Here is a 22,679-nt window from a genome sequence, read left to right as displayed (position 1 = left end):
ACAGCACTCTTTAGCCTAAAAATTTTTAACCTCTTTACAAAGGTAACATCTGTATTACAAGTGTAATTTTACCTCTAGAATCATACTTGCTATGGATGATACTGCTAGTAATTTGAAATTCAACTGCATATCTTAGAAAATGCAAAAGCCAAAAGTTGTAATGTTTTGCAGATTCTGAATAGGAAAGTAAAAAGCTATTAACAGAATTAGATGACGGGCATGTATGTACCAAAGCAAGGATAAGCGGGGTGGTTTTTCTCTGTGCTACCTGCCTCGGTGTGTATACTGGACATAGCTGAGTTAAATGGCTGGTGATGCACGTTCAATCTAAAGTGTCCCTACTTGGTTTGGTTCCCAGTTAACCAGGCTACTGTAAAGATTCTAAAAAAAACTTGTGTCATTGTAAATAAGCTCATAGACTTAGATAATTATCAACTACTTTAACTATGAATTCTTTTTCAGCTAGGAATTTTTGCAGTCACCAGTTTGCCACCTGTGTATGTTACCCGGATGTGAGAGTTGAGGGCAACTGAGAAGTCAGAGCGTACACGGTCCACACATAACCGCTGTCATTTCTGACGCCAGTCGCAGGTTCAGGGGTCCAACAAGACAACCTAGAGGTTCGATAATTTGCCAGAAAATCTCTCGGAATTCATGGAAATCTATTGTACTCACAGTTAATGGCTTATTACTAGGAAAGGCTGCAGATTAAAATCAGTCAATGAAAGAAGTGCATGGGGCAGAGCTTCCGCTGTTTCTTTCCCCGGAGAGTGAGGGCATGTTACCTTCCTGTCATTGATGTGTGACAATGCACACGCTGTACTGCCAACTGGTGTGCTCGCCCATGCTTCAGTGTTCAGAATTTTGGTTGGGGCTGCACGACTCAGGCACGGTTCATTGCCCATTGGCTGATTCAGCCTCCTGCCCCTCTTGTCAAGCTGATACCGCGTGATCTAAAACTCTCAGTCTACATGACATCACTGATCTAAGACTGGTCAACCCACACCCTAAATTCTACCTGGTGCAGCCTGCCCCCACCCCCAACCACCTTGTTAGTCTCTCTGACCCAAGGCCCCAACCACACTCCTGGAAGAGACGTAGAGGTTAACTCCCAGAAGCCCAGGGCAAAGCCCAGACCTCTTTTTGAGCAGTTAAATTCTTTACCCAGCATTTTAAGTATAATGTAAAAATGTTACTGAGAGTCATCCATGTTGTTAAATATATCAGTAAGTTGTTCTTTTTAAGTAACTGAGAAGTATTCCATTGTGGGCATACCCATTTTGTTTGTCTCTTCATCATTTTTTTGGATAGTGGGGTTATTTCCACGTTAAAAATTTTTTTCTATTGTGAAAGAGTGCTTTGAAAATTTGTGTACTGATGTTGCATGGACATGTATTTCATTATTTTTAGATGGTTACCTAGGGTTGGGAGTGCTGAGTCATATGGTGAGGTTATGTTTAACTTTCTAATGAATTGCCAAACTGTTTTCCAAAGGGGTTATACCATTTCGTAGGAAAGGAGGGGAGTTCTAGTTGCCCCACCTTCTCACTGCCCTTTTGTACTGTCAGTCTCTTTAACTCGAACTAATTTTGGTGTGTGCAGTGGTATTTCATAGTCATTCCCAATCTCACGCTTCCAGTGACCAGCGATGTGAAAAGTCAAGGGCTTGACTGTGTACGTGTCTCTTGTGAAGTGTTTATTCAGATCTTTATTACTTTTTCAGAAACAAATTAGTATTTGTTTCTAAAGGTTATTGGAGTTCTTCCTACACACTGGATGCAAGACCTTTGTCGGATACATGTTTTGCAAATATTTTTCTAATATTTCTCTAATCTGTGTTTGTCCCTTCATTTTTGTAATGGTATCTTTTGACATGAAAAAGGTTTTGCTTTTGATGAAGTTCGATTTACCCATTAGATATATTTATGGTTTTTTCTTTTTTTAAAGATATTATTTGTTCATTTTTAGAGAGGGGGAGGGGCGGGAGAAAGAGTTGAGAGAGAAATGGCATTGTGAGAGAGAAACATCAGTTGGTTGCCTCTTGGATTGGTTGCCTTTTATTTGCTCCCCAACTGGGGTCTGAACCCACAACCCAGACATGTGCCCTGACTGAGAATCAAACTGGTGACCTTTCACTTTGCAGGACAACACCCAACCAACTTAGCCAGGGCCTTTTAAATACATTTAAAACCATGGACACACAAAAATGTATCTTTTTAATGCTTTTTGTGTTCTAGCTAAGAAATTACTGGTGTATCCCAGAGTCTCAAAGATTTTTTTCTGTGTTTTCTTCTAGAAGTTTTTATTTAGCTCTTATGTGTATGTCTATGATCTACTTTGATTTCCTGTTTGCATACAGAGTGAAGAGGTCAAGATTAATCTTTTTTCCGATACAGAAATTCAATTTTTCATCATCTTTTATTGAAAAGACTATCTTCCTCATTGAATTACCTTGGCACCTTTGTCAAAATAGATTTTAAGTCTGAGGGCATGAAAGGAAGTTGATGGAATTTCTAGTCATGGCAAAAAATAGTGTATCTAAAATTAAACAAAATCAGGATACCACATTTTCTATACCATTGTTTTAAATAACTAGTTGCAACAAATATCTAAAAGAGATCCGTGGAATGTGTGTAGGTCAGTAGAGAGAAAAGTAATACTATTAACCAATTACGAGGGACGATATAACCTACATGTTTAAGAAACAAAACAGAAACATATCTTGAAATGAGGTGCTTAAATCATGGGTTATAAAATGTACACCTAACTGAATTCAGCCATTTATTTTATCAGTAGACAAAATAGAAAAAGCTAATACTTGTTTTATTAAATAATAAAAATTAACAAGACATGGGGTCAAATGCAGAGAATTACATATAATATTTTAATAGAAAAAAGGAAAGCAAATAATACGAGATGTATGATCTACTCCTTGCTGAGTAGTCTTACTATAATAAAAATGGCAATACTAAAAAAGTTAATTTATGGATTTAATACAATACCAGTTAAGATCCCAATAGGATGTTAAATTGAACTTGATTGATGGCATAAATCACAGAGTAAAGGAGCAGACAAGAACTTCAGGAGGAAAACCTTTTTAGAAATTATTCTTGTTCACAGAATAATTTGTCACGATTAGAATTAGGTGCATATATTGTAAGACAATTAAATGGGGGTAAGATATCAGGAGTCATGCCAGGAAGTAGAGAAGAGATTATACCAGAAATGGAGGCTAAATTAGTTATTGAAGTTGAGGACCAAATTAACTGTGAACTTCCTGGCTTTGATGGTAGAAAGAAAAACTGAGTTCACCAGCGGTTGCAAATCCAAAGACCTCTAGTCAGACAATGTAAGTCACTTACATGGGCTGGCAATAAGACAAATGTTGGGCACTTGGAGCTTTCTAATCCTGTACTAGCTGATTTTTGGCAAGTGGATTGGTGCGTACAGTGATGCTGATTTTTCAAGAGAAGCTAGAAGAAATCTATTGGTGGAGGGAGAGTAGAGGTACATGTGTTTGAGGCTGCTATTATGAAACAGCACAGAGTGGGTGGCTTACAAACAGAAATTTACTTCTCGTAGTTCTGGAGGCTGGGAGTCCAAGATCAAGGCACCAGTGTGACTGCATTCTCATGAGGGTACTCTTTCTGGTCCAAGTTGGCACCGGCTGGCTGTGCCCTCATACGGTGGAAGGGGATGGGGATCTCTCTGGAACCTCTCTCATAGGGCACTAATCCCATTCACGAAAGTTCCACCACACTCATGGCCAAATCACCCCCTAAGGGCCCCTACTACCACCATCTTTGGAAGTTACAATTTCACATATGAATTTAAGGGGGACTCGTTCAGATCATGACACCTATCCATCCTCTGTTTTTTAAATATTGGCAATTAGTGTGCAGGCCAAACCAAACCTGCAGGGGGAGGGGTTTACTCATTGCCTGAGTAAGGGTTAGTATCTATACTTGTCACTGTCTAATGATTGTGTAGCCTAGAGAGGAACAAAAGAGTTTTGCCATTTAAGACTAAAACCTATTCCAAAGTATATTATTAACAGGACAACCTGAATGTTGATTAATTACAGTGATGGAAACACAATAGAAATAGCAGAAATAAGCTGATAATGGTTTAATGAATGTATGAACAGTAAAGTAAAAGAAAAACTGAAAGCAGTCAGTGTTTCAATAAAAGACTTCATTGAGTGATGATATGAAGAACACTACACTTAGATCTATTTTAATCTCATACCACAAAATAAATTCCAGATGAGTTAAATATTTTAAAGCAAACATTATACAGTACTTACCTTTGTTGTGAAGAGGACATCATTTATGCATTGTTGAAGCTATAAAGAAATAAAGTAGTACAAGGTGGGCATGTTTGATCAAAAAGCTTCATTCTCTGATATAAAGATAAAAGCAATGCAGTGGGAATAGTATTTGCATTTTTTCTGTGGTGGTAAAATTTGTCATGTAATTGGGGATATATCTATAAGGTTAGATCCAGTAGACAGGTAACCAATGGCAGTTTACACTGGAGAAGATAACAACAATAATATGTTTGGCCTAGAGATCTTCACTTGCAAAATGAGGATAATTGTAATACCTACTTGCTAGGGTGTTTTGGAGAATTAATAAGATAAATAATACATACTCCTTAACACATTGCCTGGAACCATAAATGTTAACTGCTCTTTATTACGATCATCTTCATCATTATCATCATCCAAAATAAGCTTTAAAGTTACATATCAAAGCTTCATTCCTTTTTACTCCAGATGGGACAAACACAGCTACTTCAACCAACTTTGCATTTGTGTAGTTCACAAAGAACATTCACAGATTCTGTCCCATTGATTTTTACAATAGCCCTGGGAACTGTGTGAATTTCTTCTCAGCGGGGCCTTCAGGATTCACTCCTTCAGAGTCACAGCTTGGGCTTTGTCATCGCCCTTAATTGCTCCACCTGTAAAATCAATTCAGACTGATTATGGAGGAATTCTCCATTCTGACCACAGCCCCTCTCCTCCCAGTGGCTGTTCTTTGCCCACTAGAGCGATTCTCTCACCTCTGGTTCTTTGATGTTTACACTGCCTAAGTGCTCTTCTTTCTTGACATTTATCCTTATTTCCTCTTGTGATAGAATTTTTCATAATCTTGTGACATTATCTAGTGCCTGTCTCTGCTTTATTTTGTCTTTCTCAAAAGTTAAGAAGAAATTGAAGGAAGCCTAAGGATTCAAATTATACATGTGCCAATAAGCACATGAAAAGATGCTCAACATTATTAGTCATCAAGGAAATGCAAATCAAAACCATTTCACATCCACTGGCGTACTTACAATAAAAAAGGCACATAGTTACTCATGTTGACAAGGATGTAGAGAAATTGGATTCCACATACATTGCTGCTGGGAACATAAAATTGGTGTACTCATCCAGGAAACAGACCGGTAGTTTCTTAATGTGTTAAACATAGTGTAAGTATATGACCCAACAGTTTTACTCCTTGGTACCTACCCAAGAGAAATAAAAACATATGTCCATACAAAGACTTGTGTGCAAATGTTCACAGTGGCATTATTCATAATTGCCAAATGGGAAAACAATACAAATGTGTACCAAGTGATGGATGGATAAACAAAAGTGGTAGATCCACATAGTGGAATATTATTCAGTCACGAAAAGGAATGAAGTACTGATGGATGAAGTACAACCTAGATGAACCTTGGAAACGTTATGCTAAGCAAAGGAAGCTGGTCACAAAAGACCACATATATGATTCCATTTATGTGAACTGTCCAGAACATGCGGATCTGTAGAGGCAGAAAATAGATTCGTGGCTGCATAGGCCTGGGGATTAGGGAATGAGGGGTGACTGCTAATGGGTATGAAGTTTCTTTTGGGGCTAACTAAATGTTCTAAAATTTAGATTATGGTAATAAATGCACAACATCATAAAATATACTTAAAAACATTGAATTGTACAAAACACTATTGCACAGTTTATAGGTGAATTTTAGAGTGTGTAAATTATATATCAATAAAGTTGTTAAACTAAAAAGAAAAGTAAATTTCTGGGTATTGGCTTTTAGCAGATATTTCTCAGGATCAGTATTGGAACGTGTTGATTTTGGGATGACTTCCTTTGACTATAACATTGACAATGAACTTGGGTTTAGGAGTGTTTTTTTCAGTTAACTATATTATATAGAAAACTTTTTTTGTAGCACTTGTGAAATATTTCTGAAAGGTGTGTTAATTTGCTCTCTTGTCTCAGTGTAGCCTGAGGAACCCAATTTGCTGTCTGGCACTTGGTTACTGTTCTGGCAGTGACTTCTTGCTTTGTAGTACCTGTGTGAGGAGCAGACAGTTGCTGTAGCCACCTAGGAGCGTCGTTTTTGCCCCACACATTTCCAGTTTCACGTTTTTGTTTCCTGATGGTAGTATCTCTTTTGGCTCTTTGCATGTCTTACTTTACTCTTAGTTTTAATCTCTTTGGGGCCCTTGACAATCTGGTCAAAGCTAAGAAGTGCGGAGTCTCTCTGGAAAACTACATGTGAATCTGTACATGAAATTTTGCTTGCAATTTCCAAAGTCACAGATTTTTACCCAGGATAAGAATCTCACTCCCTACACTCACTTTGGTAAACTCCTGCATTTCACTTACACATCGATAATTCCAAAGTCCCTGTCCTGCTAGCTGTCAGAGGTCACTTAGGCACTCCACACACACCCCAGATCAAACTGTCTAAAATTGGAATGTGACCTTTACCCCTTGATATTCTACTCTTCCTCCTGAGTCCCCTGTCTTATTGAACGCAATAGGAGTCCACGTCAGAATAGAATGCCCTCGCCTCCCTGGTCTAAATCAGATGCTAAGAATCATTCTTAATTTATTCTTTTCCTTCCACATATAATTAGCCATCAGGTTTTAAGCCTGTGCCTGAATGCTTTCGATATTTCCTTCTCATTCCCATGCCTCTCTAGTCTAGTCATCATTCCCTGGTAGAGAGTCAGTAGCCCCTGAGCTGTGTCTCCTTACTTTCTTGCTTGCCTTTAATTCAGTCTCCACGTTGCAGCTGGTGAACTCTCAGTGGCTTTCCAGTGTCATTGGGATGAACATTCTCACATCTTTAATATCGCTTACAAGGCCCTCCATCATGCGGCTCCAGCTTGCCTGTCCAGCCATCTGTGTCCTTCATCACAGTTATCTGCGCCGTCCTGACAGTTTTCATTTTCTCAGTTATGCTGTGCTCTCACTTTGTGAGCCATTGCCTGCTCTGTGCCCTCCCGGCTCCCACCTCCATTCCTCCACACCCACTGATTCTTACTCGTTCTCTAGGCCCTGGCTTTAGATTTACCTTCTTCTGGACTCCCATCCTGACTCTCCATGTAGGGCGCCCTTTGATGCATCCCCGGCTATCTTCTTTGCTCTGCTATTTCATTTCCATGCCCTTTCATGATAGCCTCACTACTTTCCAGACCATAAATGCTGAGAGGGGAGACACTTGTTTGTGTTGGTCTTATTTATCATGGCATCGTTAGTGTTTATTTAGCCCTGCACCTGGCAGAGACGTTAATAAACTTCTCTTGGATGAATGAAGGTATTTCATTCTACCCAATACATTTTCTTCCTTACCTCCCCTCTGCCTCTACCTCACTTGGCAAAATCCTACACAATTACCATCTATTTATTAATTCAACCAATAGGAAAGGAGCATCTTCCTTATTCCAGGCACTATTTTAGGATCTGGGAATGTAGTGATGAATTAGACAGTCAGATATCTCTGCCTTCGGGGAGCTGGCTCTACCTGTGGAGACAGATAATAAACAGATAAATTGAGTAGATTGTGCAGTGTGGTGGTGAGTGTAAGTGGCGAGGAGAAACAAATAAAGCAGGAAAGATGGATAAGACACATCAGAACGGGGAGCTGGCGTTTTAGATAGGGTGGCTGTGGAAGGCTTCGCTGAGAAGATGGCTTTTGAGTGAAGACGGGAAGCAAGGGAGGGAGCTAACAATTGCTGTCCTGCTTCTCCGGAGAAAGAACATTCCAGGCAGGTAAAAGTGCAAAGTCCCTAAGGTGAGAGTTGTACCAGAGTATTTGAGGAGCAGAAAGGAGAGGCCAGTGGGAGGTGAGGTCAGAGGGTAAACATTGTCCGAGTGTAGGTGTCTTGATCTGACCCCCGGGCTTCCTCCACAGGTTTAAGTTGTTTTCAGCTCTCAGTGCTATGGATTTACTGGAAAAAGCTATGAAAAGTTTGTCTTCTTAGCGGTTACCTGTCAAGCGAGGGCTATACAAGTGCTAAGGCAGAATGAAGGCAGCTGTGATGTTTAGAGTTCAGTTGCTTCATTGGAGGTTGGGGAGGTGCATGTCTAGGTATTTTTAACAGCTGCTGCCTCTTTCTCAGGATATTTCTGCATTTTCCTCTTTGGGACTGGGAAGGCAGTGGGAAAGTGGGACATCACTGTCATCAGCCTCATGAGCCTGGTTTCCCACGGTTCACCTCAGTCTTTTTCTTTCGTTCTCTGGTCTGAGTGTGTACAGTCTCGGAGCATTTTGAATATTGTAGAACACTCTCAGCCACTATTGAGAGTTGTGATTTTTAAAGACAGATTGTTCCTCTCAACTTGTTTCTCTCCCCCGCCCCCCTTAGCTTTGTTCCAGAAAGTTGAGGGCCGACAAAGTTTTAGTTGATTACGTGTTTGTTACATTTGGTCTGGTCAGCTTGGGTTTTATCGACATTACTGTGCCAGCCCCTTGGTGAGGCCATTGGGTCCCACCCCCAGGGCATGACCGGAGTTGCCTTGCTGGCGCCCACAGAGGAAGCAGCAGGCCTTCTCCTGGCGCAATTCCATGTGGGCCGTGTACAGATAGATCCCAGCTGTCTGCAGTCTATATTTAGCAATGGCAGAAGCCTCTGTTAGGCTGTCATGTTTTTCCTTTTGGAATGATTAGTGAATCATACCATACTCTGTACAAAGGAGCTATAAATTGTAAATTGATAGGAGGTAATAATTGGAAAAATGATCGAACTCCATTTTTATTTCCCTCTGGGCAAGGCACCGGTGAGGAATCACTGAAGCAGAAGGCGACAGAGGGGTTTTTCAGCCCAATTCCCTGCTTTAGTATTTCTATCCTGATGAGAGAGGAGAGAAGCCCAATTCGGCAGGAGGCGGCCTGCACACCTCGTACCTGCTTGCCACCTTTTGCTCCAAAAAGCCCTGCCGCAGAGAGTTGCCATGGCAGCGGGAGGCAATTTAATGGCAAAGGCTTGTCTCTGGAGCAGCATGGCTGGTTTCCCGGCCTCCCCCTCTCTTGGCCCTCAACCCGAGGGGCTGGCTCTCCCAGGCCGTCACTGTGCCATGGTCATTTGAAATAGGAATGGAGCTGTAATGGAATAGAGCTGTAAGATCCTTCAGTTTCTTTCCATGCCCTGCTCCTTGTTGGCGCACGGCCTTTCGATGTCCCATCCCAGAGTTCACCTGAGTCCACTGTATCATATTATTTGCAGCTCCTTAAATAATGCTCTTTTATGATTCTGTGCTTTTAAAAAAGATTTTATTTATTTTTTTAGATAGAAGGTAAGGAAGGGAGAAAGAGAGGAAGAGAAATATTGATGTGTGAGAGAAACATCTATTGGCTGCCTCTTGCATGCCCGTGACTTGGGACCTAGCCCACAACCCTGGCATGTGCCCTGACTGGGAATCAAACTGGCAACCTTTTGGTTCGCAGGCTGGTGCTCAGTCCCCTGAGCCACACCAGCCAGGGTGATTCTGTGCCTTTATACATGGAGTTTCCTCTACCTAGGATGCTCCCTTCCCCATCTGTCTAGAAAAATTCCTGCTCACTTTGAAAATGTGGCTCAGGCACTGCCTCCTGCTCCATGAAGCTTCCTCTAACCCCTTATCCTCAGCTGTCTCAGCCTTGCCACACGGCACACAACTTTGAAGTGACTGTTTTTGTGTTTTCTTCTCTAGACTGTAAGTTACTTGCTTTCAAGAACTGTTTTTATTTTTTAAATAAATTTCACATCCCCAGGGCCTCGCCCAGGAGTGGGCCCGCAGTGAAAACTTGGTGATGTTTGTTGAACGGCTGATTGTCATAACATCCCATTCAGTCCTTATCGTGGAGTGTTGCATACCACACAGAGGACAGCACTGTCATGTCCAGGAAGGGCTCCATCTGCCCGGGAGTCCCAGAGGACTGACCCAGTTTAATTGACCGACTTGTTGGCTCTGTAACCAACTCTCCATTGCATTGATTCTCACTTTCGTGTTTGAACTAGAATGAATGGTCGTGGTGGAAAGAGCAACACTTGGGAGTCAGTCCTCCCAGGGTGCAAGTCAGTTGCCCAATTTGTAAGTCTCAATTCCCTCTTGTTGAATTAGGATGTGTGAGGACAGCGCCTAAGAGGCTTTGTGGCCCAGACTAAATTCTTAATAAATCTTCCTTTCTTTACCTTGCCTTATATTCCGTGAAGGAAGTGAAAGCAAAATAGGAGTTTAAACTAGTTTTTAGTTTTGATCCTTCTCTTGTATCTTTATCTGCATCAGATCATTCAATGTTATCTTTTTTCCATTTTTTAAAATTTTATTATCATTCAAGTCTAGTTGTCTGCCTTTCCCCCCTACCTCTCCCCCACACCCCAGCCACCCCCGCCTCCCTCCCCTGATTCCACCCCCCTTGGTTTTGTCCATGTGTCCTTTATAGTTGTTTCTGAAAACCCTTATCTTTTTAAAAAGATATTTATTTATTTATTTATTTATTTTAGAGAAGGGGAAGGGAGAGAGAAAGAGAGGGAAAGGAACATTGATGTGCTGAATCAGCTGCCTCTCACAGGCCCCCAGTTGGGGAGCTGGCCTATATAACTCAGGCATGTGCCTCTGACTGGGAATTGAACTGGTGACCTTTCACTTTGCAGGATGACACCCAACCGACTGAGCTACACCAGGGCCAGTGTTATCTTCTTGCTCAGAGCACAATTTTAAAGGTCACCCCTTTCTGTGCCTTCTGTCCATTTTCATGAGCTCCTGTGCTTCAGTGCCCTTTCCTCATCTCATGGCCCTGCTCTCATCTTTGGTTGTCTGTCCCCTGGAGTTCGCTGTGTAGATGGACATTGTATTTAGGTATCTCTCCTGTCCTGCATTTTGGGGGATGACTTGTTACTGTTTTTCAAAAATTTCAAGTTGAAATGAATTTACCTTTTTCTCCCATTCAGTAATTCCCAGAAACTACCTCTACTACAATATTTTTTCTTTATTCCATGATTTTTCCTTTTTTGTTTGTTTTCTTTTTTCTTTTGTCTTTTTAATTATTTTGACTGCAATATATGTATTTATAAGCCCTAACTGCGGTCCTCTGTAGTGTTTGCTTTACAGTTTAGTCCAAGCATTTTTCTTCATTACCCTAACTTTTAAGGTCAAAGCTGGCATAGGCTGTTTTGCAATTCTTTTTGCAAATGTTCTCAATACCATGTGATCATGCCGTGTGTGTGTTATATACACCAATGCCTGCAGGTGTCAAACTGTCTACTTGGTGAAGTATTTTTCTCTTTTTGCTTCTCGTCCTTCTTTAATTCCCACTTTTGGTATTTTATTCATTCCAACTCCTAAAGGATGTGAAACGTCAACAAAGTTGTTTTTATTAATAGATGTAGTAAGAGATTTAGTGAGGATAGCAATAAAAATTTACTCTTACCTTAGGTTTTTGGCTTATCTCTGACAGTGGGGCTCCATCCTGCAAGGCTAGGGCACAGGGGCCATGGCACGCAGTCCGGGTTTCTCGAGGCGCTTTTTCAGAATTCATACGCCCCATCCCTCTCCCAGCTGTTTGCCTGGTGGCATAGGAAAAGTAGCTGAAAGTTTTAAGAGACCTTTCTAGAACATTTTATAGCCCCTCACCAGCTGTCTGTCACTCTCTCAGCTGAAAAACACTGATTTGTAGACTTGTTATTTATAATAATCTGGTCTGCCAGTGCCATGCTTATTTTAGAATTGGGTTTTTGTTTCATTTAAAAAAAATAATATAGTTGCCACAAATAGTTCATTTCATTCGAAGTAAAAACTGAACCTAAGGATTTATTTGCCTGGGTAAGTGCATTTTCAAATCAAAATGCAAGAAAGTGCGCTTTTAGTGAATCATAAATTTTCACAAATTTGAAAAGATGCAAGCACTTTTCCTACTCTGAAATATTCAGTTAAATACTAATTAGTCGAATGATAACCACTTATGAACATGTTGCCCTGGACCGGATAAACTTCATAACACTGGAAACAATATGCAAAGTTAATACAGAACAGCTAAGATTATTGTGTTTGTAGGAAATAATTTGAGAGTCGAGCAGATTGGAGACAGAGTGAAACTCAGAATCAGGACGACTCGACTTGAATTCGTGCTTCAGCACCAACCAGCCTTCTTGGGCTGTGTGGTTCATCCCTCGGGGTCTCGGTTTTGTCTTCTGTGGAATGGTGATGGCCTCTCTGTCAAAAGTTGTTGTGAGGATCATATAAACTTGTGAACGTGACAGTTCCCGGCACCCAAACATCCAGTCAGTGTTGGTAGAATCTTAATCTGACACCTATAAATTATTTAAAACATTGTGTGGGCAGGTGCACGCATGTGTTGCATGGATGTGTCTGTGAATACGTGCAGCGTGTAAGGAATTGGGTGATGGTTTTGAGTGTAATGGTTTATGTCTGTGAGCGCATCTCCCGAGAAAACCATTTAAAATGGTTTTGTGTAGTTCTGCTGAAGTGGATTCTCACAAACCACACACAGGCTAAAACATGAGCGCTGTCAGTTCTACAGTGTCACAGCCGTTGTAGAATTCTTCTCTCCCACCGTGTCCTTCTCCTTGTGCTAGATCAGTTCTGGGGGCATCCTTCGTCCTTGTCCAGGCTAATGACCCGACAGTCATGAATATGCCAACACAGGTTTTTCTTCCAAATGAAAGCTGAATATTAGTATTTAGTCCTGTTTTATGTCCATATCAGAACAAAGCGTTGAATTTAGGACCATACCATCAAATGTAAAGTGTGTAAAGTTAGTTTCCTTAATGGTATGAATCACTGAATACATACTGACTGTTAGGTGCTTTATGTACATTACCAATAACCTGACAACAATCTGTAAAATTGGTGCTATTCAGTTTTAAATATAAGGAAACTGAGGCTCAGGAGGACACATATATTTCCCAAGGTCAGACAGCTAGTAAGAAAGAGAACCAGAAAGCAAGTTCAGATTGGTCTGACCCCTGCGAGGTCTAAGGCTGCTGCCCAGTCACTATGACAAGTCAAAGAAGTTGGAGAGGTAGTGAGGGCACTTTTGGCCTAGGTTTGGGCAGAGCCTGCAGGACCGTCAGACAAAGCATCTGTTCTCAGTGAAAGGCACTGTTTCTGGTCCAGCTGCAAGGTCCTGGCAGCCTCTGGCTTTCTCTTCTTTGCCTCAAACCTGCTGTTCTACTGCTGTGTGGGTTTTCCAGATATTTTTCAAGGCATTGCTCATCACTTAGAACTGTGCACTTAACTCCTCTTCCTCACCCCAGTTCCGCTGCCCCCCCTCCCTGCCTACCTTCCCCTACAGAAATATAAAATGGGCAGTCATGAGGATAAATGTGTGTACAGGGTTTAATACAGTGCCTGGTACATAGTAAGTACTCCATAAATATTGGCTACCATTCTCATTATTATTTTTATTGTTAATAGTATTATTATTATTAGTGGTGGTAGTATATAATTCAAGAGTTTTATGACACCTTCATCAAGGATGTGAGTGTTCCCTAGCCAGGAGCTAGCTTCGGCAGGGTCCCAGAGATGGGCATGCTGCATAAGATGGACAGGACAGCTGGGGGGACAGTTAGTAAGGGAGCCATGGCTCCCACAGACAGGTTGACCCAGTCTTCTGTGTGCTCCAGCTCCCTGTCATCAGCCACAGAAGCAGTCCGTGAATCCTCCTTCGGGACCACATCTTTCTGCCTGACTTCTTTCCTTTCCTTTTATCTGCACAGATATTAATGGCATTGGAGTCTCTAAGGAAGTTACAAATTTTTTTTTTTAGTTTGGTGGTTTGTAGCTTATACTTGCACTTCACCCCGAGTCCCTGGTCCCCTGCTCCATGGAAGTATGCGATGTTAAGTGTTAGTCCATCTGCAAAGGCCAGTCTAGCCTACCCAGCCCCCCACCAACACACACACACTGGTCTTTTCTATTTAATTTTTTCCAGTATCCCTTCATATTGTTTGTCCCTGCACGTGTATTGACTTTATATTTTTTAATTAAATGGGTTGGGATGACATTAGTTAAATAAAATTATGTAGGTTTCGATTGACTTTATATCAGTTTTTTTACTTTTCAGTTTTCTCACCTAATTCTTATACTTTGCTATATTTTCTCATTTGAACTATAGTTTGTGTAGCAACACAGTTTAACAGTGCGGGAAAGGCTGTTGGCTGATGAAAGATTCCATGGACCCAGTAGATGTGAGCCCAGGGCTGGGGTTCTTTCACTGTTATCTCTCATTCCTGTTTGGACGCCCTCCCTTAATCAATATTAGGCTTTGCTGATCTCAGTGAAGAATGTTTGCCTCTGACTTTCTCTTTCAGCAAATGACAATATCTGCAATCTGATACCTCTTCAACTTCCTAACATTAAACAACTGATTTAATGTAATTTCTACTGAATCTTGCCTTTTCTAAAATATAAATGTACAGTATACAAAAGGGATAATTTATGATTTGGGGATTATTTTGTTTATATGAAGTGGGCCATTTTAATAAATAATATTTATTATAGTTATCAATTCAAAAGTAATATTCATTTTTTTCTACATGATGAGAATTCTAAAAAATAAAGAAAATTAAAATTACTTTATTCTAATACCCAGAAATGACTATGTTGGTATATTTCCCTCTAGTCTTTATTCAACTTTATTTATTTAATAATGCATTTTTATAATTATATATTCATTAGCCAAAGTTTTGTATATTCATTTTTATAATTAGACAGTTTATATAATTATATATTTATTAACTAAAGTTTGCGTATGAACTACAATTCATGTTATAAGGCAGTATTAGGATGTTACAGTAATTTTTGCAAAAAAATCCTAAAATCAATTATTTAAAAAACACTAAAGTACATAATTTCTAATTATAAAGTCACATGACAAAAATGTAAATATTATAAAAATAATGAAAAATATGAGTCCTACAATTTATTTTTACTTTTAATTGTATATTTATAAGCAATTATTCTTTAAAAAATTTTTTTTATCCTCACCTGAGAACATTTTTTTCATTGCTTCTAGAGAGAGAGGAAGGGAACAAGAGAAAAAGGAAAGGAAATGGGGAGAGAGAGGGAGTTAGTTTCAGAGAAACATTGATGTGAAAATCACTGATTGGTTGCCTCTCATTTATGCCCCTGCTGGGGACAAAACCCTCAACCTAGGTTATGTGCCCTGACCAGGAATCAAACCTGCCACTTCTGGTTTATGGGACAGTGCTCCAACCAACTGAGCCACATGGGCCAGGGCTAAGAAATTATTCTCTAAAAAAATTACCTGTGATTAAATTTGTGAAGTGTTTGCACATCTATGATTACATCTGAGAAGGAGTATGGAATAGATGTTCTTTGCTTATACTCAGTGAACCAGAATCTGTTCTGCAAAATAGCATTTCAATATTTTTCTCCATGCTTTAGGTATGTATTCTTTTTGGATCCATGCAATCTGGACTTGATAAACCGGAAGATCAAGTCTGAAGCTCTGTGCGTAGCAGCATGTCCAAGGCAAGAACTGAAAACCCTGAGTGATGTTCAGAAGTTTGCAGAGATGAATGGTGAGACTTGAGGCCCTTTGAGTCAGTGCCCCAGACACTGGCTCACTGTGAAATTTCATGTGTTTGCATTTCAGTACAAATCTGACCTGGCTTTAAAAAGAAATCATCAAAGAACCTTAGAGAGAAAACGAGACCTGAAAGTACTTTTGGACTTCCTTGATAAAAAAAAAAAAGCTATAGTTACCTAGGGCGCTTGTTAAAACTCCAGACTTTGGGCCCCACCCAGGGAAATTCTGACTAAGTAGGTCTTTGGACTCTGGTGATTTTTAACAGATGTCTCAGGTGATTTTTGTGTATCCTGTTTGAGTATTTGGGAATTACTAGACTACTCCAGGTAAAATTGGGGGGGGGTGGTATTTCTGAAAAGTATTTCAATTAGTATATTTATTTTTACCTCTGGATAACAATGTAATATATGTCTTTTATAGGAAATTTGAAAAGTTCACCAAAAAATGAAGTAAAAACCAAAGTTCCACCAATTTTCAGTATGTTGATGTAAATAAATTTGTGTTCCCTTTTTAATTTAACATTATGTCTTAACCACTTTTCTAAAAAAAAAAAAAAACAAAGTCTTGAAGGACTTTAAGGTTAAACATAGGGAGTTTGCCGAGAAAACCAGCAGTCAGTTTCCTAACCTGAACTCAGGTTTCTAACCTCCAGGTGCTGTCCCCAGTTCCTTACGACTCCCCTAACTCTTCTTCGGAGAGTTTTTCAAACCTCTCTTTGCAGAGGGCCATGTACTGGTCACCCCCAAAGCCTGTGTTTTTGGACTTTTTGAGGTTTTGTGTTTCTATTTTGTGTGTTAGGATTTCTCAGAGCTGCCTCAGTCCTGCCCAGATGCAGACTAGGTTAGTTTCCTTGAACAAGGGTTGTCTCATGTCTACGGCCACACCACCCTGAACTCACCCGGTCTCGTCTGAATGGGGGTTGACTCCGCGATGACTTCTAGCTGGGTGGAGAAGCAGCTTAGGGGACACAGCTGTCCCCACACTAGCGTGGCTCCGAAGTCTTTCTGATGGGGTGCTAGCCTCTGAGGGAGAGACACCACAGACTGGAGGTATTCCTGTCCACAGCTAAATGATGGCAGGAAGAGCATGGGTTTGTTTCGATCTGGATTCTAACTCTGCTTCTGCCACTGACTGGCTCTGTAATGAAGGACAGGAAGTACAGCCTCATCTGATAAAATGTGAATTTAAAATAATTCTCCTGGCATAGAGTGTTGTGAGGATTAAATGAGATGATGTGTGAAGAGTATTGGATACTTGTGGGCACTGAATAAAGAGGTATTGGCTACTCTTTAAGATTTCATTTTCTATTCCCACATGACATCCTCCAAAGTGTTGATGTGCTGAGTCTGATATCAGAATGATCAGCCTTGTATTATCAGAGTTCTTAGGGAGGGACACTCTTTAAGGGTTTTCCTAAAACCGTAGACAGTGTAAGCATATACCGTGTACTCTGGGAGGTAGGGTCACTGAGTGGTTAGGAGTATGGCCTCTAGAGCTAGATTATCTGGGTTCACACATTGGTCCTTCCATGTAGTAGCTGTGAGACCCTGGACAAGTTGCTTGATCTCCCCATACCTCAGTTTCTCCATCTATGAAATAGGGATAATGTGTGTACCTAAACTACCTCATAGCATTGTTATGGAGAGTTAATACCTCTCCATAACATGATTAGATCAGCATCTGGCAAAAAGTACATTGCTACCTTTGTGAAAATCTTTTTATTATTCCACCAGTGGAATGTAATGGTCTTCCTATCTCCAGTCTCTCTCTACTTCTAGCTCTCTTACATGCTGTTGCCGTATTAATATTCTTGGAGCTTCAATCGTGTTAATCCATTGCCCAGATATCAGTGGTAAAGTAATAAAATGAAACTTTATGTGTCTTACCCTGGCATTTAAAGCTATGATGTAGTGTTGAACTATCTTCTAACACAGGGGTCCCCAATCCTTGGGCCACAGCAGGAAATGAGCAGCAGGCGAGCAAGCAAAGCTTCATCAGTATTTACAGCCACTCCCCATTGCTCACATTACCACCTGCGCAGCTTCCAGACATAGCTGTACACACAGCAGCGTGGCTCCTGTCAGATCAGCAGGGGCATTCCGTTCTCACAGGAGCACAAACCCTTCTGTGAACTGTGCATGTGAGGATCCTAGGCTGTGCGCTCCTTATAAGCATCTAATGACTGATGAGCAGAGGCGGTGATGCTAGGGCTGCAAAGCAGCTGCAAATACAGACCACCATCAGCAGACAGGTTTGACCACAGAGACCATAATAAATCAATTGCTGGCAGACTCATTATCAGAACCCTATTAGTCAGTGGCAAGTAACAACTAACCTGCATCTGGTGGCAGGCTATAAAGCCATCCCCCACCACCCGCCCAAGTCTGTGGGAAAATTGTCTTCCATGAAACCAGTCCCTGGTGCCAAAAAGGTTGGGGATGGCTGTTGTAACATGTTCTCCTGAACCTACTGGATGTGTCTTGGACCCTGAACCTGGCTTGTCATCCGGAAGGCCAAAAGGGAGCTAGTTCCTTGTTGGCTATGTTCCCTACTGTGTTGATCCGTAGGGAAGAAAGGCCCTGGTTTCCTGCCAGCATGCTCTGTTCCCAGGCCAGCAGCCTTCCAAGCAATATGATACTGAGTGTGGCCTAGGAAGGTCCTGTTAGAAGACCCTCTTGGTGAGTCTTGCAGCTTTGTATTTCCCACAGTGTCTTGCACAAAGCAGATGTTCACACATATGAATGAATAAACATTATTCAGAAAACAGACTTCTTAAATTGGTAACTAGCAAAAAAGGCACACCCTCAGCCTTTTGAGGCAGCTGTTTGCAAACAGTTTAGATATTAAAAAAGTAACAATAATGGCAACATCAAGAAGCCCAGCAATGGAAGATGGAGAAGATCATCATTTTAAAAAGCAAATAGAAAAACTATGAAATTATAATAGAGAGGAAATCCCAGGTGTCCACATATTGTTGCAACTGTACTTCTATTAGAAGATATATAGGTCCTTTGACCTCAAACATATAGATCTCAATCATTAATTTCAGAGAGAAATATCTTTAAGAGATAATTTAGGTTTAAGTTGGAAATTTCCAAATCTGTAAGAGAGAATTGTTGAAAGTTGACAAAAGAGCCCAAAGTGCATGAGCAAACTCTAAAGCTCTCAGAAGAAAACCTGGAAGAGAGCTTCATGACATTGGATTTGGTGATAATTTCTTTAATATGAACCAAAAGCACAGGCAACAAAAAAATACATAAATTGGACCACATCAAAATTCAGAACTCTGTGCATCAAAGGGCAAAACAGAGTGAAAAAGCAGCCCGTGGGATTGAAGAAAATATTTGCAAATCTTGTAAAGGGTAATGTCCAGGTAAGGAGTTAATACCCAGATTATATAAAGAACCCTTACAGCTCACCACCACCAACAAAAACAGCCTAATTAGATAATGAAGAATGACTTGAACAGACATTTCTCCAAAGATATACAAATGGTTAATAACAAAGGCATCAGAAAATGCTGAACATCACTAATCATAAGGAAAATGCAAATTAAAACTATAGTGAGAGACTACCTCACACCCAATAGGTTGGCCACAATCAGAAACAAAACACCCCACAAAACAGAAAATAATGAGTGTTGGTCAGGATACAGAGAAGTTGGAACACTGTTGGTAGGAATGTAAAACGATGCATCCACTATGGAAAACAGCATGAAGTTCCTGAAAAATTTAAAAATAGAATCACCATAGAGGATTGTCAGGACAGTAAGAGTGCCCTAAGTTGGATACGTGGAATTATACATTTGGCCATGCCCATAAAATGGACAAAACCAAGAGTAAAACCTAATGTAAACTGTGAGCGGGGACCCCAGAATTAGTTTATTAAAAATTGTGTATTTATTCTTATATGTTTTAAACTTCAGTCACTTTAAAAGTACTGTCCATTTGATGCAGTACACCTATGGAGATGTTTTTTCTACTGCTCAAAAACAGTTTTGAACTCTTTGGTTTTGATGCCTTTTAGCGCTTCTGCTGTTTGTTTTTTTTCTAATATTTTATTTATTCATTTTTAGAGAGGGGGGAAGGGATGGAAAAAGAGAGGGAGAGAAACATCAATGTGTGGTTGTTTCTTACATGCCCTGCACTAGAGACCTGGCCTGCAACCCAGGCATGTGTCCTACACTGGGCATTGAACTGGCAACCCTTTGGTTTGCAGGCTGGCACTCAATCCACTGAGCCATACCAGTCAAGGCTGCTGTTTTTTGTTTCACCTCTTCCACATCAGCAAAGCATTTCTCTTTGAGTGCTTTTTTCATCCGAGGAAACAAAAGAAAGTCACATGGGGTAAGACTGGGTGAATAGGGAGGTTAGGGCATGGGGGTCATGCTGGTTTTGGTCAAACACTGCTGAACACTCTGTGGTGTGGGCAGGTGCACTTGTAAGTCACCCATCATGAAATGGGAAGAAGCATTGACCAAAGAGTTTTCAAAAAGATTCACTGAAGCCAAGCATAGCCTCTCACAACAACACCAGCTGGTACACTGATACAGATGAGTTCCTAGAACACTTACCTAGTGGGGGAAGCCTGTACTGCACTCTCAGAAGATAATTCCTGTTTTTGTTGGGCCCCCCCCTCGTATGGACTTTCTGATGTGTCATTGTGGGTTCATCAGCTGTATCAAATGTTCCACTGTGCTGGGGGAGTTGATAGTGGGTGAGGCCAGACATATGTAGGACAGGAAGCATATGGAAATATCTCTGTTCCTTCCTCTCAGTTTTGCTGTGAACCTAAAACTGCTCTAAAAAATAAAATTCTTTTTAAAAAATAGATCACTGTATGATCCAGAAATCTCACTTTTAGGTGTCTATCTGAAAGAATTATCAGCAGGATTTCAACGATATATTTGCAGACTTATGTTTACTGCAGCATTATTTTGCCAAGAGGAGGAAGCAACCTAAACATCCATTGATGAATGAATGAAGAAAATGTGGCACATACTTACAGTGGAGTGTTAGTCAGCCTTAAAAAAATAGGGAAATCTTGTTACATGTTACAACATGGAGGGACATGAGGATAGAGTGCTAGGTAAATTAAACCAGTCACAAAAAAGACAAATATTGCAGGGTAGGTATCTAATGGAGTCAGCCTCTTGGCAGGTAGAATGGTGGTTGCCGGGGCTGAGGGTATAGAGCAGTGGAGAGGTGGTATTCAGTGGAAACAGAGTTTCAGTTTTGCAAAGTGAAAAATTCTAGAGATCTGTTGCACAACGATGTGCAGATGATTAACACTACTACACGATACACTTAAAAATGTTTAAGATGATACATTTTGTTGTTTACACCACAATTTTTTTTGACAAAAGGAAATTTTGACACATGCTACAATATAGATGGACCTTGAAGGTGCCATGTTAAGTGAAATAAGCCAGTTACAATACAAAAGGACAAATAGTGTATGAGCTCCCGTATGTGAAGTACTTAGAGTAATCAAATGTATACACACAGAATGTAGAATGGCGATTGCTGGGGCTGTGGGAGAGAGGAAGGAGAAGTTGTGTTATTCATAAAGAGTTTTAGTTTGCGAGAAACGAAGAATTCTGGAGGTGGGCGGTGGTCATGGCTGCACAGCAGTGTAAACACACTTAGTGCTGCCGGACAGCACACTTACACATGGACGGCACACTTACACATGGACGGCACACTTACACAGGAGTAAGATGCTAAAGTTTTATGTGCCTTCTGCCTCAATTAAATGTTTGAGGAGAAAGCATGATAGTAAATTTTTAAATGATCTTTTTAAACCTTATTTTAAAATGCAAGGTAAAATAACATCTTTTTTACCAGAATGAAAAGATAATATAAATCCTTTTCAAAGAAGTTAAAGCTTCCACAACAACATTTGAGAGTACTTTTTAGTATGTACAACCATTTATTCATGTGAACTTCTATTACCTTTACAAATTATTTAAATTTTTCATAAAGGAAAGCTATTGGTTCCTATAAGAAATGCATGTATTAGGCAAATAAAATATTTCTCAATTCTTTGTTTCTTTTTTTTTTTCAATTCTTTGTGTCTTTTAGACAAGAAAGTAGAGTTGGTTTCTTGGACATGTAAGCTTGTGGACCACTCTGCCAAGTATGCATGACTAGAATAGAAAGTTGGCAGGAAACAGCTGAAAGTTAGATTGGTTATGTCGAGATGCTGCCTCACTGCCAAGAGCTTGGAAAGACAAGCAGAAGAATTTAGATGAATATAAAAGTATAAGTTGTTATGCATGAGTTGTGTGGTAGGTCAACGAATGTGCATTTTATTATTATGGTTCGTAGTTTATGTATGATACAACTCATAGTGCGTGATGCGAGGGAATAAAACAGTTTCAAAGTTGGTTTAAAAAAATTAAAGTTGCCAAAACCACAAGGACTCAGTGTGAAACTTCATTTATCATTTTCCTGCAGTAATGCATGAGTTTCCTGGGAGCTAGATCACACTGCATTCATCTCAGAATATTCCAGCCTTAATATAGGACTTCACATAGTAGCTATTCATAAATGTTTTCCGAACGAATGATGGACTGAATTTCCCTCTTCCTCGCTATTGCCACTTAGTAATTTCCCATTCTCTCAATGTACTCAGTTCTGTATCCAAGTTGTTACCAGCAGGTAAATTGTTTAGCTTCAGTGTAAGCAGAATTGCTGTGAAATCAGTTCTTTTTATTCATCTCTTAAATAATTCATCTTATTTATTCATTCGTCTGTCTTGCACGTACTCTCCAAGTGATTATTCATGCCACTTCTTTCTCGAGTCCCCTTTCCTAACCTTACATCTGCCCCGCA

The 22,679-nt window shown here is 40.3% G+C and overlaps 1 protein-coding gene across 3 annotated transcripts in view; it reads left to right on the top strand.

The window, feature by feature from the left end:
• The window catches only part of SLC44A1 (solute carrier family 44 member 1), a 171,325-nt gene that overhangs the window by 65,178 nt on the left and 83,468 nt on the right, over nt 1-22,679 (top strand). For all 3 annotated transcript variants that reach the window (XM_037152845.2, XM_037152844.2, XM_037152843.2), the window contains exon 4: nt 15,699-15,835. In XM_037152845.2, the coding sequence (XP_037008740.2) occupies nt 15,699-15,835 (137 nt within the window). The remainder of the gene's footprint in view (nt 1-15,698; nt 15,836-22,679) is intronic.

Source organism: Artibeus jamaicensis, unplaced genomic scaffold (assembly GCF_021234435.1).
Source record: "Artibeus jamaicensis isolate MK-2021 breed Jamaican fruit bat unplaced genomic scaffold, CSHL_Jam_final scaffold_1964, whole genome shotgun sequence".
Lineage (NCBI taxonomy): Eukaryota > Metazoa > Chordata > Mammalia > Chiroptera > Phyllostomidae > Artibeus > Artibeus jamaicensis.
The sequence above is the reverse complement of the archived record's forward strand: the minus strand, read 5'-3'. Positions and strand labels throughout refer to the sequence as shown.